At 46.8% G+C, this 16219-nt stretch overlaps 1 protein-coding gene across 3 annotated transcripts in view; it reads right to left on the reverse strand.

Annotated features, from left to right (window-relative positions):
- Nucleotides 1–218: 218 nt before the first annotated feature.
- The window catches only part of LOC106599575 (5'-3' exoribonuclease 1), a 39323-nt gene continuing 23322 nt past the window's right edge, over nt 219–16219 (reverse strand). Inside the window, exons 28-41 of one of the 3 annotated variants that reach the window (XM_014190865.2) lie at nt 15979–16111; nt 9616–9685; nt 9104–9302; nt 8291–8383; nt 7017–7106; nt 6766–6873; nt 5337–5417; nt 5167–5268; nt 4907–5021; nt 4514–4680; nt 4168–4290; nt 3924–4029; nt 3648–3808; nt 219–1742 (exon numbers count right to left, since the gene is read on the reverse strand). In XM_014190865.2, coding sequence (XP_014046340.1) covers nt 1425–1742; nt 3648–3808; nt 3924–4029; nt 4168–4290; nt 4514–4680; nt 4907–5021; nt 5167–5268; nt 5337–5417; nt 6766–6873; nt 7017–7106; nt 8291–8383; nt 9104–9302; nt 9616–9685; nt 15979–16111 — 1866 coding nt within the window. In that variant the 3' untranslated portion in view covers nt 219–1424. Of the gene's footprint in view, nt 1743–3647; nt 3809–3923; nt 4030–4167; nt 4291–4513; nt 4681–4906; nt 5022–5166; nt 5269–5336; nt 5418–6765; nt 6874–7016; nt 7107–8290; nt 8387–9103; nt 9303–9615; nt 9686–15978; nt 16112–16219 lie in introns of all 3 variants that reach the window. The other 2 variants (XM_014190866.2, XM_014190864.2) reach the window with 2 other exon arrangements.

Raw genomic sequence — 16219 nt, forward strand, 5'->3', positions numbered from 1 at the left:
ACTTTTCCCCCTCACTGTATGTACTGGTACGACGTCACATGTAAATCAATTCCTGCAAGACATGAGTGGTTTGTAAAAACCGTCATAAACGTATACATACAGGTTATTTAATGTAGCCGTCTTACAATGTTCACACAGACATACAGGCCTACTGTACACATGAGTTACGCATGCCTTTACCACTCAAACCCATGACAAAATAAACTGACAAACACACATTTATCGACGCCATGGTAACAAAAGATTTCTTTATTCAATGGATATGTACAGCACGTCCCAGCATGAAAAGAGCAAGTCCCATTTCCATAACTTACTTTAAGATGGGGGGGTGTATTTGAGGGGTTTTCTTATACAAGCTCTCAAATTCATTCTGAAAGAAAACAATATGACGTACAACAGGTGTGCTTCGGTACAGATGTTTAAAAACCCACGGAGAGACAGAACTCAGTAGATCGGCTCACTGTTTAAAGTGGTGGGGAGAGCCCCAAAAACATGCTCGTAAAACTCAAGCAGCTGTACATGTGGGTTACAAGGTAATGATTCAGCCTTGGTACTCTCTGCAACAACAAAACATTTATAGTTTACAAATAAATCTTCAAAAGGGTGCCTAGGCATAAAATCCATAGATTGAAATGTGGAGGGCAAAAATATTTTAAAAACAAACTAACAGCAGCAAATCAGTTTGAAATCAAATGAAAATGGTCTGCTTTGGGACATTACCAGGACCGGTTAGCTGACTGAGCCAAGTCTTAATGGAGGGAAGAAATTTGGTGTTTTTGTGTTACAATGTAGAGAAGAAATGTCAATCATTTTGTCATAGTGATGTGTTTGTGTTGTCTTTATGCGTGTCCGAATACATTTGTGATCCTAAATTTTGCTTGACACAAGTCAGAATGTCGAACTGTTATTTGTTGTGTCAGCGATTAGAAACCATAAAATAGACCTTAAAATACATAATTGTGACAAAAATCTAATGACCTTAATAAAAGAGCCTAACATTTGGCTTAAGATGGAGAATACAAACAGAGGGAAAATAATTAAAAGAGATTAACCCCTTGATTCCAAGCTCCAATCATAAACGGACCAACTAGGACACCACATACCACAGCGTGTGGAGAGACTGGGGACAACAGTGACCCATCTTACAAACATGATGCAAACGTCATTGTGACTTATCAGTCCTTATTGCCTTGGGTGGGGGGCCCTCCTTCTTCCTCCCCCCTGGTCGTTACTGTGGCTGCATCTCAAATGGAAGCCCAATGACACCATATTCCTCATCTAATGCACTACTTTTGAGTACAGCCCCATAGGGGAACTACATAGGGCTCTGGTCAAAAGTAGGGCAGCACACAGGGTTCCATTTGAGACCAGGACCATGATAATACCATCTTAAAAACCAACACCCAAGCAGAGGAGGAAGCGGATCATTCTTGGACTTTGGCCACTTCGAAGTTGACCGCCAGTTTCCTGTGTTTCCTCTTGGAGGCAGAGCTGGGGGTGTGGCCATGGCCTGGGTTCTGGCGTGGTGTCTGTGGCGTGGAGGGGGTCCCAGCCATCTCAGGGGGGTCCTGGGTGGTCTTTGGGGGTGTGATGGGGGCTGCAGGGGGTGCCGAGGGGGCCGGGGATAGGGACGGTTGGGAGTCAGACTGGGCTTTGTTACTTGGGGCTTGGTTCCTCGCCATGTGAGCCGCATTGTAGAACTCTTGTGGCTTCTTGCCTGATGACACGCGCTTCTTAGTCACCTGACAGAGGTCAGAATATAGAGGTTAGGATTGTGTGGGAACACACACACAGTTAATAATCAAAAACTGGGTTGAGCTGAACCATATTTAACCTGTTGGGTCTAGGGGGCAGCATTTGCACGTCTGGATAAAAAAAATGTACCCGATTTAATCTGGTTACTAATCCTACCCAGTAACTAGAATATGCATATACTTATTATATATGGATAGAAAACACTCTAAAGTTTCCAAAACTGTTTGAATGGTGTCTGTGAGTATAACAGAACTCATTTGGCAGGCAAAACCCTGAGACATTTTCTGACAGGAAGTGGATACCTGATGTGTTGTATTGACTTTAAACCTATCCCATTGAAAAACACAGGGGTTTAGGAATATTTTGGCACTTCCTATTGCTTCCACTAGATGTCACCAGCCTTTACAAAGTGTTTTGAGTCTTCTGGAGGGAGATCTGACCGAACAAGAGCCATGGAACGGTGATGTCCCATTAGACACCTGGCGCGCTAGTTCATGTTGGGTACCCTCGTTCCAATACGTTATAAAAGAGTATGCATTCGTCCACCTTGAATATTATTCATGTTCTGGTTAAAAAAGGCCCTAATGATTTATGCTATACAACGTTTGACATGTTTGAACGAACGGAAATATATTTTTTCCCCTCGTTCATGACGAGAAGTCCGGCTGGCTTACATCATGTGCTAACGAGACGGAGATTTTTGGACATAAATGATGAGCTTTTTTGAACAAAACTACATTCGTTATGGACCTGTGATACCTGGAAGTGACATCTGATGAAGAGAATCAAAGGTAATGGATTATTTACATAGTATTTTCGATTTTAGATCTCCCCAACATGACGTCTAGTCTGTATCGCAACGCGTATTTTTCTGGGCGCAGTGCTCAGATTATTGCAAAGTGTGATTTCCCAGTAAGGTTATTTTTAAATCTGGCAAGTTGATTGCGTTCAAGAGATGTAAATCTATAATTCTTTAAATGACAATATAATATTTTACCAATGTTTTCTAATTTTAATTATTTAATTTCTGACGCTGACTTGACTGCCGGTTATTGGAGGGAAACGATTTCCTCAACATCAATGCCATAGTAAAACGCTGTTTTTGTATATAAATATGAACTTGATAGAACTAAAAATGCATGCATTGTCTAACATAATGTCCTAGGAGTGTCATCTGATGGAGATTGTAAAAGGTTAGTGCATCATTTTAGCTGGTTTTATGGTTTTGTCTTTGACTTGACAAAACATTACACACAACTCTTGTAAATGTACTGTCCTAACATACTCTAAATTTATGCTTTCGCCGTAAAACCTTTTTGAAATCGTAAAACGTGGTTAGATTAAGGAGATGTTTATCTTTCAAATGGTGTAACATAGTTGTATTTTTGAAAAATTTGAATTTTGACATTTATTTGGATTCAAATTTGCCGCTCTTGAAATGCACCTGCTGTTGATGGAGTGCACCACGGGTGGCACGCTAGCGTCCCACCTAGCCCCAAGAGGTTAATGTGAACCATAGAAACAGGTTCTGGTGTGAACCGTAGAAACAGGTTCTGGTGTGAACCGTAGAAACAGGTTCTGGTGTGAACCGTAGAAACAGGTTCTGGTGTGACCCGTAGAAACAGGTTCTGGTGTGAACCGTAGAAACAGGTTCTGGTGTGAACCGTAGAAACAGGTTCTGGTGTGAACCGTAGAAACAGGTTCTGGTGTGAACCGTAGAAACAGGTTCTGGTGTGAACCGTAGAAACAGGTTCTGGTGTGACCCGTAGAAACAGGTTCTGGTGTGAACCGTAGAAACAGGTTCTGGTGTGAACCGTAGAAACAGGTTCTGGTGTGAACCGTAGAAACAGGTTCTGGTGTGACCCATAGAAAACAGGTTCTGGAGCTCCTACCTGCAGGGGGACAAACTGGTTGTGTGAGCCGATGGGGACGGAGGGTGCCTGGGGCCGGGCGCCAGGGAAGGTGCCCCCGTAGAAGGGCTGTCCCTGGTGGGGCGGGAGGGGCATGCCCCAGTGGAGAGGACCATACCCCTGAGGAGGGATTAACAGACCACCTGGAGGGAGAACGGGTTCACATCCAGTATTCAGAAGAACTACACCCAGAGAGGTCGTACTGATACAGTCTACTTTAGTATCAATATAGACGCCACACATGACGGCAGGTCTCACCTGATTGGCCGAATACGTTAGGCATGGGTCCCATGGGCGGTCCTCTTATCTGGCCGACCCCGGAGAACAGAGGCGGAGGCATGGGGAACCCAGATCCCACCGAATTCTACAGGAGACGGAGAGAGAGGTTAAAACACTGAAGTATAGGAGACATTAGTAAAATACACACAATAAAATAATAAACAGACAGTTTGGCATGCACGTGCACACACAGATCGTGCAGAAGTACAGTAGGGACACACACCACACTCACAAGGCGCTGCAGGGCGAAGAGAGCTGCCTTCTCTTTGGCTTCGTTCTCAGAGTGACTCTGAGGACCGTGGACAAGCAGACCACTGGAGAGCTTCACCTGGCACACCATCAAACCCTGAGAGAGACAGGAAGACGCATAATGGAGGTGGACTTAGACAGGAAACAGCTGGGAAACAGAGAGATACTGTAGGGAGGTTGCAAAAGGATATGCCCACAATATGACAACACTGTGTGTGTGTTCCAGCTTCTTGCATGTGTGTGTGCTCATGTAACATCCGTGTGTACTTGCCTACTATATGTGTGTCTGCTACATGCGTGTGTGTGTGTGTGTGCCTCACCTGTCTGCTGCGTATGAAGGTGAAGTCAGGTGGGGCCATGCCCAGACCTATACAGATCCTAGCCAGCTCTGAGGCCACACTGGGACACATGGAGGAGGGCTGGTGGGCCTGCAGGGGAGGGACTGCTGCTGCAGCCACAGGTAACACTAAGTCTCCCATCCTCGCCGCTGAGACAGACAGAGGGTGGAGGTGGAGAGGATGAGGGTAGAAGGAGAGAGTGGATGAAAAGAGAGGAGGGAGGGTGATATGGGGAGAGGTGGAAGGAGGGAGAAAGGACAGTTGAAAGGAAATATGTGTAAGGACGAGAAGGGGAATGATGAAAAACTGGTTTAATATTTGTATTATAGCTCCACCTGTATCTAAACATGTAGTTAACCCTGTATTTCCACTCACCCAGTTTCTTGGTGGGTCTTCTCCTGTTCTGCTGCTGTGTGTTGGAGGAGGAGAGACTAGTGGAGTCAGGGGCAGAGCCAATGTTCAGCATCTCCTTCAGGGCCAGAGTCCCCTTCTACACACAGGAGAACAACCAATCACAATTAGCCTACAACAAACCACAAGGAATGAGTGGATAAATGTAATTGAAGAGTTTGATAAGGACCCTGAGTGCACCACAGTATAACACCGACCAGTGACTGTACAAGTCTAGTACCCACCATAGCGAATGACTGTGGAGACAGCGGCTCCTCCGATTGGCTCGTTGGCTCGTTGCCCTTGGTGATCTTCAGGTTGGCGATCAACTCCTCAAACTCTGTTTGCTGGAGACAGGTGGGTAAGATGGTGTGTGTGTACACATATACATACATACATATATATGTGTGTGTACCTTCTTTGTGGCGTTCTGAGCAGGAAACAGAGTGTTGACATCTTCATTTCTCTTCAGCAGTCTGATACTTCCTGCTGGGCCCTATAAAACAACATGAAGTTTTACACACACACCTCATTTCCCTTCACAGAACACACATTGACATCTTTCAACAATAAAAAATAAGAAAAATCTCAACTCCCTCTCTCTCTCACTTCATCTCCCGATAACATCAAAATGTTATTTCATCCACACACAGCCTCGTAAATACACCCCACACACAGGCTCGTAAATACACCCCACACACAGCCTCGTAAATACACCCCACACACAGCCTCGTAAATACACCCCACACACAGCCTCGTAAATACACCCCACACACAGCCTCGTAAATACACCCCACACACAGCCTCGTAAATACACCCCACACACAGCCTCGTAAATACACCCCACACACAGCCTCGTAAATACACCCCACACACAGCCTCGTAAATACACCCCACACACAGCCTCGTAAATACACCCCACACACAGCCTCGTAAATACACCCCACACACAGCCTCGTAAATACACCCCATACACAGCCTCGTAAATACACCCCATACACAGCCTCGTAAATACACCCCACACACAGCCTCGTAAATACACCCCACACACAGCCTCGTAAATACACCCCACACACAGCCTCGTAAATACACCCCACACACAGCCTCGTAAATACACCCCATACACAGCCTCGTAAATACACCCGACACACAGCCTCGGTAATAAACCCGACACACAGCCTCGGTAATAAACCCGACACACAGCCTTGTAATAAACCCTACACACAGCCTCGTTAATAAACCCTACACACATCCTCGTTAATAAACCCTACACACATCCTCGTTAATAAACCCTACACACAGCCTCGTTAATAAACCCTACACACAGCCTCGTTAATAAACCCTACATACAGCCTCGTTAATAAACCCTACATACAGCCTCGTTAATAAACCCTACACACAGCCTCGTTAATAAACCCTACACACAGCCTCGTTAATAAACCCTACACACAGCCTCGTTAATAAACCCTACACACAGCCTCGGTAATAAACCCTACACACAGCCCGTTAATAAACCCTACATACAGCCTCGTTAATAAACCCTACACACAGCCCGTTAATAAACCCGACACACAGCCTCGGTAATAAACACTACACTGAAATCAGCTGTCACAAAGTGCATTTTATTGACTAGTTTCATTTCATTTGTAGTCCTGACTCCACTGGCTAAGCTGCCTGCTGAGGACCCTGGTCACTGTCTGCTATTGGTCTACAGCTGGAGGTGATGATGGGAGCTAAAGTAAGGACCAAAGAGATGTGGTTCGATGTTTAGGAATGTGTAGGGTTCAAAGGTTAGGGATGTAGGTGCATAAGGGTTCAAACGTTAGAATGAAATGGTGACTTACAGGTTTGGGGGGTTGTTGTTGTTGACTATGGGGTTGGTTCCTGCCCTGTTGCCCCTGGAACTGCCCTTCCTGTCCAGGAGACCCTGGACCCCAGGCAGAATTACACGCCTGGGGACAGACACACACAGAGATGTACAATAGCTTTAGTCACACACAAACAAAAACAACAATAAACACTACTACACTCACAATGTGAGTATGGCAACACTTCACAATGACACTGGTACAGACACACTTATGAATGGACTCACATTGTTTTGTTGCCAGTGGGCTGGTGGTTTCTGGGGCATTCCAGAACTCTGCAGAGACTGCCACACATTACTGAACTCCTCATCTTTACCCTGCACCCACAGAGAGATTGATGTTACACACTCCACCACAGAGAAATGTGGCATTGTAGAGAAAAACTCAAACACAGAGAGAGAGAGCCAGAGAGGAGAGAGAACAAACACAGAGAGAGAGAGCCAGAGAGGAGAGAGAACAAACACAGAGAGAGAGAGCCAGAGAGGAGAGAGAACAAACACAGAGAGAGAGAGCCAGAGAGAACAAACACAGAGAGAGAGAGCCAGAGAGAACAAACACAGAGAGAGAGAGCCAGAGAGAACAAACACAGAGAGAGAGAGCCAGAGAGGAGAGAGAACAAACACAGAGAGAGAGAGCCAGAGAGAACAAACACAGAGAGAGAGAGCCAGAGAGAACAAACACAGAGAGAGAGAGCCAGAGAGAACAAACACAGAGAGAGAGAGCCAGAGAGAACAAACACAGAGAGAGAGAGCCAGAGAGAACAAACACAGAGAGAGAGAGCCAGAGAGAACAAACACAGAGAGAGAGAGCCAGAGAGAACAAACACAGAGAGAGAGAGCCAGAGAGAACAAACACAGAGAGAGAGAGCCAGAGAGAACAAACACAGAGAGAGAGAGCCAGAGAGAACAAACACAGAGAGAGAGAGCCAGAGAGAACAAACACAGAGAGAGAGAGCCAGAGAGAACAAACACAGAGAGAGAGAGCCAGAGAGAACAAACACAGAGAGAGAGAGCCAGAGAGAACAAACACAGAGAGAGAGAGCCAGAGAGAACAAACACAGAGAGAGAGAGCCAGAGAGAACAAACACAGAGAGAGAGAGCCAGAGAGAACAAACACAGAGAGAGAGAGCCAGAGAGAACAAACACAGAGAGAGAGAGCCAGAGAGAACAAACACAGAGAGAGAGAGCCAGAGAGAACAAACACAGAGAGAGAGAGCCAGAGAGAACAAACACAGAGAGAGAGAGCCAGAGAGAACAAACACAGAGAGAGAGAGCCAGAGAGAACAAACACAGAGAGAGAGAGCCAGAGAGAACAAACACAGAGAGAGAGAGCCAGAGAGAACAAACACAGAGAGAGAGAGCCAGAGAGAACAAACACAGAGAGAGAGAGCCAGAGAGAACAAACACAGAGAGAGAGAGCCAGAGAGAACAAACACAGAGAGAGAGAGCCAGAGAGAACAAACACAGAGAGAGAGAGCCAGAGAGAACAAACACAGACTTACCGTCGGCTGGTGTTTCTGGCTGAGGGCATTGTGGTGCACATTTTTGTTCCCCTGAGTTTCTGCCCTGAGAATGTTGTTTTGTCTGCCGTTCTGCTGCTGAGAGAAACAGGCAAAGAGGGAGACAGAGAGAAACAGACAAAGAGGGAGACAGAGGGGGAGAGAGAGACAGAGGGGGAGAGAGAGACAGAGGGGGAGAGAGAGAGAGGGGGAGAGAGAGACAGAGGGGGAGAGAGAGACAGAGGGGGAGAGAGAGACAGCGGGGGAGAGAGAGACAGCGGGGGAGAGAGAGACAGAGGGGGAGAGAGAGACAGAGGGGGAGAGAGAGAAAGAGTGGGCGATGGGGAGAGGGCGAGAGAGAGGGAGAGAGAGAGAGAGATGGAGAGAGGGAGATGGAGAGAGGGAGACAGGGAGATGGAGACAGGGAGATGGAGACAGGGAGATGGAGACAGGGAGATGGAGACAGGGAGATGGAGACAGGGAGATGGAGACAGGGAGATGGAGACAGGGAGATGGAGACAGGGAGATGGAGACAGGGAGATGGAGACAGGGAGATGGAGAGAGGGAGAGGGCGAGAGGGAGAGGGTGAGAGGGCGAAAAGTTGTTTCCATCAAGACATACAGAGAGGGGGAGATATGCATGGAAAATGTGAGAAACAGAGAAAGTTGGAGGCGATTCACTAGGATCTATTCTGGTTTAGTCTAATGAGTGAGAGATTTAACCCATTCTTATTTGAGTGTGTGTGTGTGTGTGTGTGTGTGTGAGTGTGTGTGTGTGACATGAGTACAGGTGTAATTTGCTCTACTCCGATCCTACCTGTGTGGGTATGAAGGGTGAGCGTGGTGAGTGGTTGAGCCCAGACAGCTGTTCCTTGTTGTGTGAGTGGTGGGAGGCGGCGGCGGGCTGGGGCTTGACGATGGCGGTCAGTTTGTGGGAACCCTGCTCAAAGCGGCATCCATGGCTCAAGTTGATTAAGGCACACGGAGGCAGCCTGTAGCCACGGCCCGACGCACACCTAGTCGGGCAACAGACCGCACGGTCAGGCAACAGACCGCACGGTCAGGCAACAGACACCACGGTCAGGCAACAGACACCACGGTCAGGCAACAGACACCACGGTCAGGCAACAGACACCACGGTCAGGCAACAGACACCACGGTCAGGCAACAGACCACGGTCAGGCAGATTACAGTCACCCAGAACAACAGTCAGATCAGGCAACAGACCACAGTCACAAAACACAGGTACTTGGCATATAAAACACATAACCTAAAAGAAAATATGTTTATAGTCAAGGCCTGAAACACTTGAACACAGACAGACTGTACCTGATAGTAAGTCCCCCAGCAAACTCTTCATCAAACACTACCTCATACAACACCTCAGCCTCCCGATCAGCTGCCACGGGAGAGAGGTTAACATCGCTTTAGAGACGTAACAGACAGCGGGTGTGTTGTATATGAGAGAGAGAGACGTAACAGACAGCGGGTGTGTTGTATATGAGAGAGAGAGACGTAACAGACAGCGGGTGTGTTGTATATGAGAGAGAGAGACGTAACAGACAGAGGGTGTGTTGTATATGAGAGAGAGAGAGACGTAACAGACAGAGGGTGTGTTGTATATGAGAGAGAGAGAGACGTAACAGACAGAGGGTGTGTTGTATATGAGAGAGAGAGAGACGTAACAGACAGAGGGTGTGTTGTATATGAGAGAGAGAGAGACGTAACAGACAGAGGGTGTGTTGTATATGAGAGAGATACGTAACAGAAAGCGGGTGTGTTGTATATGAGAGAGAGAGACGTAACAGACAGCGGGTGTGTTGGATATGAGAGAGAGAGACGTAACAGACAGAGGGTGTGTTGTATATGAGAGAGAGAGACGTAACAGACAGAGGGTGTGTTGTATATGAGAGAGAGAGAGACGTAACAGACAGAGGGTGTGTTGTATATGAGAGAGAGAGAGAGAGACGTAACAGACAGAGGGTGTGTTGTATATGAGAGAGAGAGACGTAACAGACAGCGGGTGTGTTGTATATGAGAGAGAGAGAGACTAAACAGACAGAGGGTGTGTTGTATATATGAGAGAGAGAGAGACGTAACAGACAGCGGGTGTGTTGTATATGAGAGAGAGAGAGACGTAACAGACAGCGTGTGTGTTGTATATGAGAGAGAGAGAGACGTAACAGACAGCGGGTGTGTTGTATATGAGAGAGAGAGAGACGTAACAGACAGCGGGTGTGTTGTATATGAGAGAGAGAGAGACGTAACAGACAGAGGGTGTGTTGTATATGAGAGAGAGAGAGAGAGAGAGAGACGTAACAGACAGCGGGTGTGTTGTATATGAGAGAGAGAGAAACGTAACAGACAGCGGGTGTGTTGTATATGAGAGAGAGAGAGACGTAACAGACAGCGGGTGTGTTGTATATGAGAGAGAGAGACGTAACAGACAGAGGGTGTGTTGTATATGAGAGAGAGACGTAACAGACAGAGGGTGTGTTGTATATGAGAGAGAGACGTAACAGACAGCGGGTGTGTTGTATATGAGAGAGAGAGACGTAACAGACAGAGGGTGTGTTGTATATGAGAGAGAGAGACGTAACAGACAGAGGGTGTGTTGTATATGAGAGAGAGACGTAACAGACAGCGGGTGTGTTGTATATGAGAGAGAGAGAGACGTAACAGACAGCGGGTGTGTTGTATATGAGAGAGAGAGACGTAACAGACAGCGGGTGTGTTGTATATGAGAGAGAGAGAGACATAACAGACAGCGGATGTGTTGTATATGAGAGAGAGAGACGTAACAGACAGAGGGTGTGTTGTATATGAGAGAGAGACGTAACAGACAGCGGGTGTGTTGTATATGAGAGAGAGACGTAACAGACAGAGGGTGTGTTGTATATGAGAGAGAGAGACGTAACAGACAGAGGGTGTGTTGTATATGAGAGAGAGACGTAACAGACAGCGGGTGTGTTGTATATGAGAGAGAGAGAGACGTAACAGACAGCGGGTGTGTTGTATATGAGAGAGAGAGACGTAACAGACAGCGGGTGTGTTGTATATGAGAGAGAGAGAGACATAACAGACAGCGGGTGTGTTGTATATGAGAGAGAGAGAGACGTAACAGACAGCGGTTGTGTTGTATATGAGAGAGAGAGAGACGTAACAGACAGCGGGTGTGTTGTATATGAGAGAGAGAGAGACGTAACAGACAGCGGGTGTGTTGTATATGAGAGAGAGAGAGACGTAACAGACAGCGGGTGTGTTGTATATGAGAGAGAGAGAGACGTAACAGACAGCGGGTGTGTTGTATATGAGAGAGAGAGAGACGTAACAGACAGCGGGTGTGTTGTATATGAGAGAGAGACGTAACAGACAGCGGGTGTGTTGTATATGAGTGTGAGACGTAACAGACAGCGGGTGTGTTGTATATGAGAGAGAGAGAGACGTAACAGACAGCGGGTGTGTTGTATATGAGAGAGAGACGTAACAGACAGCGGGTGTGTTGTATATGAGTGTGAGACGTAACAGACAGCGGGTGTGTTGTATATGAGAGAGAGACGTAACAGACAGAGGGTGTGTTGTATATGAGAGAGAGACGTAACAGACAGAGGGTGTGTTGTATATGAGAGAGAGACGTAACAGACAGAGGGTGTGTTGTATATGAGAGAGAGACGTAACAGACAGCGGGTGTGTTGTATATGAGAGAGAGACGTAACAGACAGAGGGTGTGTTGTGTATGAGAGAGAGAGACGTAACAGACAGCGGGTGTGTTGTATATGAGAGAGAGAGAGACTAAACAGACAGAGGGTGTGTTGTATATGAGAGAGAGAGAGACGTAACAGACAGAGGGTGTGTTGTATATGAGAGAGAGACGTAACAGACAGAGGGTGTGTTGTATATGAGAGAGAGACGTAACAGACAGAGGGTGTGTTGTATATGAGAGAGAGACGTAACAGACAGAGGGTGTGTTGTATATGAGAGAGAGACGTAACAGACAGCGGGTGTGTTGTATATGAGAGAGAGACGTAACAGACAGAGGGTGTGTTGTGTATGAGAGAGAGAGACGTAACAGACAGCGGGTGTGTTGTATATGAGAGAGAGAGAGACTAAACAGACAGAGGGTGTGTTGTATATGAGAGAGAGAGAGACGTAACAGACAGAGGGTGTGTTGTATATGAGAGAGAGACGTAACAGACAGCGGGTGTGTTGTATATGAGAGAGAGACGTAACAGACAGAGGGTGTGTTGTATAAGAGAGAGAGAGACGTAACAGACAGCGGGTGTGTTGTATATGAGTGTGAGACGTAACAGACAGAGGGTGTGTTGTATATGAGAGAGAGACGTAACAGACAGAGGGTGTGTTGTATATGAGAGAGAGAGAGACGTAACAGACAGCGGGTGTGTTGTATATGAGAGAGAGAGAGACGTAACAGACAGCGGGTGTGTTGTATATGAGAGAGAGAGACGTAACAGACAGCGGGTGTGTTGTATATGAGAGAGAGAGACGTAACAGACAGCGGGTGTGTTGTATATGAGAGAGAGAGACGTAACAGACAGAGGGTGTGTTGTATATGAGAGAGAGACATAACAGACAGCGGGTGTGTTGTATATGAGAGAGAGACGTAACAGACAGAGGGTGTGTTGTATATGAGAGAGAGAGACATAACAGACAGAGGGTGTGTTGTATATGAGAGAGAGACATAACAGACAGCGGGTGTGTTGTATATGAGAGAGAGAGAGACGTAACAGACAGCGGGTGTGTTGTATATGAGAGAGAGACGTAACAGACAGAGGGTGTGTTGTATATGAGAGAGAGAGAGACGTAACAGACAGCGGGTGTGTTGTATATGAGAGAGAGAGAGACGTAACAGACAGCGGGTGTGTTGTATATGAGAGAGAGACGTAACAGACAGAGGGTGTGTTGTATATGAGAGAGAGAGAGACGTAACAGACAGCGGGTGTGTTGTATATGAGAGAGAGAGAGACGTAACAGACAGAGGGTGTGTTGTATATGAGAGAGAGAGAGACGTAACAGACAGCGGGTGTGTTGTATATGAGAGAGAGAGAGACGTAACAGACAGCGGGTGTGTTGTATATGAGAGAGAGAGACGTAACAGACAGCGGGTGTGTTGTATATGAGAGAGAGACGTAACAGACAGCGGGTGTGTTGTATATGAGAGAGAGACGTAACAGACAGAGGGTGTGTTGTATATGAGAGAGAGAGACGTAACAGACAGAGGGTGTGTTGTATATGAGAGAGAGAGACGTAACAGACAGAGGGTGTGTTGTATATGAGAGAGAGAGAGACGTAACAGACAGCGGGTGTGTTGTATATGAGAGAGAGAGAGACGTAACAGACAGCGGGTGTGTTGTATATGAGAGAGAGAGACGTAACAGACAGCGGGTGTGTTGTATATGAGAGAGAGACGTAACAGACAGAGGGTGTGTTGTATATGAGAGAGAGAGAGACGTAACAGACAGCGGGTGTGTTGTATAAGAGAGAGAGAGAGACGTAACAGACAGCGGGTGTGTTGTATATGAGAGAGAGAGACGTAACAGACAGCGGGTGTGTTGTATATGAGAGAGAGAGAGACGTAACAGACAGCGGGTGTGTTGTATATGAGAGAGAGAGAGACGTAACAGACAGCGGGTGTGTTGTATATGAGTGTGAGACGTAACAGACAGCGGGTGTGTTGTATATGAGAGAGAGAGACGTAACAGACAGCGGGTGTGTTGTATATGAGAGAGAGAGATACGTAACAGACAGCGGGTGTTTGTATATGAGAGAGAGACATAACAGACAGCGGGTGTGTTGTATATGAGTGTGAGACGTAACAGACAGCGGGTGTGTTGTATATGAGAGAGAGACGTAACAGACAGCGGGTGTGCTGTATATGAGAGAGAGAGAGACGTAACAGACAGAGGGTGTGTTGTATATGAGAGAGAGAGAGACGTAACAGACAGCGGGTGTGTTGTATATGAGAGAGACGTAACAGACAGCGGGTGTGTTGTATATGAGAGAGACGTAACAGACAGCGGGTGTGTTGTATATGAGAGAGAGAAAGACGTAACAGACAGAGGGTGTGTTGTATATGAGAGAGAGACGTAACAGACAGCGGGTGTGTTGTATATGAGAGAGAGACGTAACAGACAGAGGGTGTGTTGTATATGAGAGAGAGAGACGTAACAGACAGCGGGTGTGTTGTATATGAGAGAGAGAGACGTAACAGACAGCGGGTGTGTTGTATATGAGAGAGAGAGAGACGTAACAGACAGCGGGTGTGTTGTATATGAGAGAGAGAGACGTAACAGACAGAGGGTGTGTTGTATATGAGAGAGAGAGACGTAACAGACAGAGGGTGTGTTGTATATGAGAGAGAGAGACGTAACAGACAGAGGGTGTGTTGTATATGAGAGAGAGACGTAACAGACAGCGGGTGTGTTGTATATGAGAGAGAGACGTAACAGACAGCGGGTGTGTTGTATATGAGAGAGAGACGTAACAGACAGAGGGTGTGTTGTATATGAGAGAGAGAGACGTAACAGACAGCGGGTGTGTTGTATATGAGAGAGAGAGACGTAACAGACAGCGGGTGTGTTGTATATGAGAGAGAGAGACGTAACAGACAGAGGGTGTGTTGTATATGAGAGAGAGAGAGACGTAACAGACAGCGGGTGTGTTGTATATGAGAGAGAGAGAGACGTAACAGACAGCGGGTGTGTTGTATATGAGAGAGAGAGACGTAACAGACAGCGGGTGTGTTGTATATGAGAGAGAGACGTAACAGACAGAGGGTGTGTTGTATATGAGAGAGAGAGAGACGTAACAGACAGCGGGTGTGTTGTATAAGAGAGAGAGAGAGACGTAACAGACAGCGGGTGTGTTGTATATGAGAGAGAGAGACGTAACAGACAGCGGGTGTGTTGTATATGAGAGAGAGAAAGACGTAACAGACAGAGGGTGTGTTGTATATGAGAGAGAGACGTAACAGACAGCGGGTGTGTTGTATATGAGAGAGAGACGTAACAGACAGAGGGTGTGTTGTATATGAGAGAGAGAGACGTAACAGACAGCGGGTGTGTTGTATATGAGAGAGAGAGACGTAACAGACAGCGGGTGTGTTGTATATGAGAGAGAGACGTAACAGACAGAGGGTGTGTTGTATATGAGAGAGAGAGAGACGTAACAGACAGCGGGTGTGTTGTATATGAGAGAGAGAGAGACGTAACAGACAGCGGGTGTGTTGTATATGAGAGAGAGAGAGACGTAACAGACAGCGGGTGTGTTGTATATGAGAGAGAGAGACGTAACAGACAGCGGGTGTGTTGTATATGAGAGAGAGAGACGTAACAGACAGCGGGTGTGTTGTATATGAGAGAGAGAGAGACGTAACAGACAGCGGGTGTGTTGTATATGAGAGAGAGAGACGTAACAGACAGCGGGTGTGTTGTATATGAGTGTGAGACGTAACAGACAGCGGGTGTGTTGTATATGAGTGTGAGACGTAACAGACAGCGGGTGTGTTGTATATGAGAGAGAGAGACGTAACAGACAGCGGGTGTGTTGTATATGAGAGAGAGAGAGACGTAACAGACAGAGGGTGTGTTGTTTATGAGAGAGAGACGTAACAGACAGCGGGTGTGTTGTATATGAGAGAGAGACGTAACAGACAGAGGGTGTGTGACTACTCACCTCCCTTGATGCCGATGATGGTTCCTCTGAGGCCGAGGGGGACAGAGAAGCTCTCTCTGACGTTGACCACCCGGTCAAACAGGTGGTACTCTGCATCCGGGTCAGGGACCACACCGTGCTGCTGCTCTAAGGGCTGGAGAGACACACACACACACACACACATTACAGGATTTAGAGAAGTTTTGTGTGTTGGACCAATATGGAGGTTTTAATGTCCTTGTCACCCACTATATATGACACA

The sequence above is a fragment of the Salmo salar genome, chromosome 03 (assembly GCF_965601325.2).
Source record: "Salmo salar chromosome 03, fSalSal1, whole genome shotgun sequence".
NCBI lineage: Eukaryota > Metazoa > Chordata > Actinopteri > Salmoniformes > Salmonidae > Salmo > Salmo salar.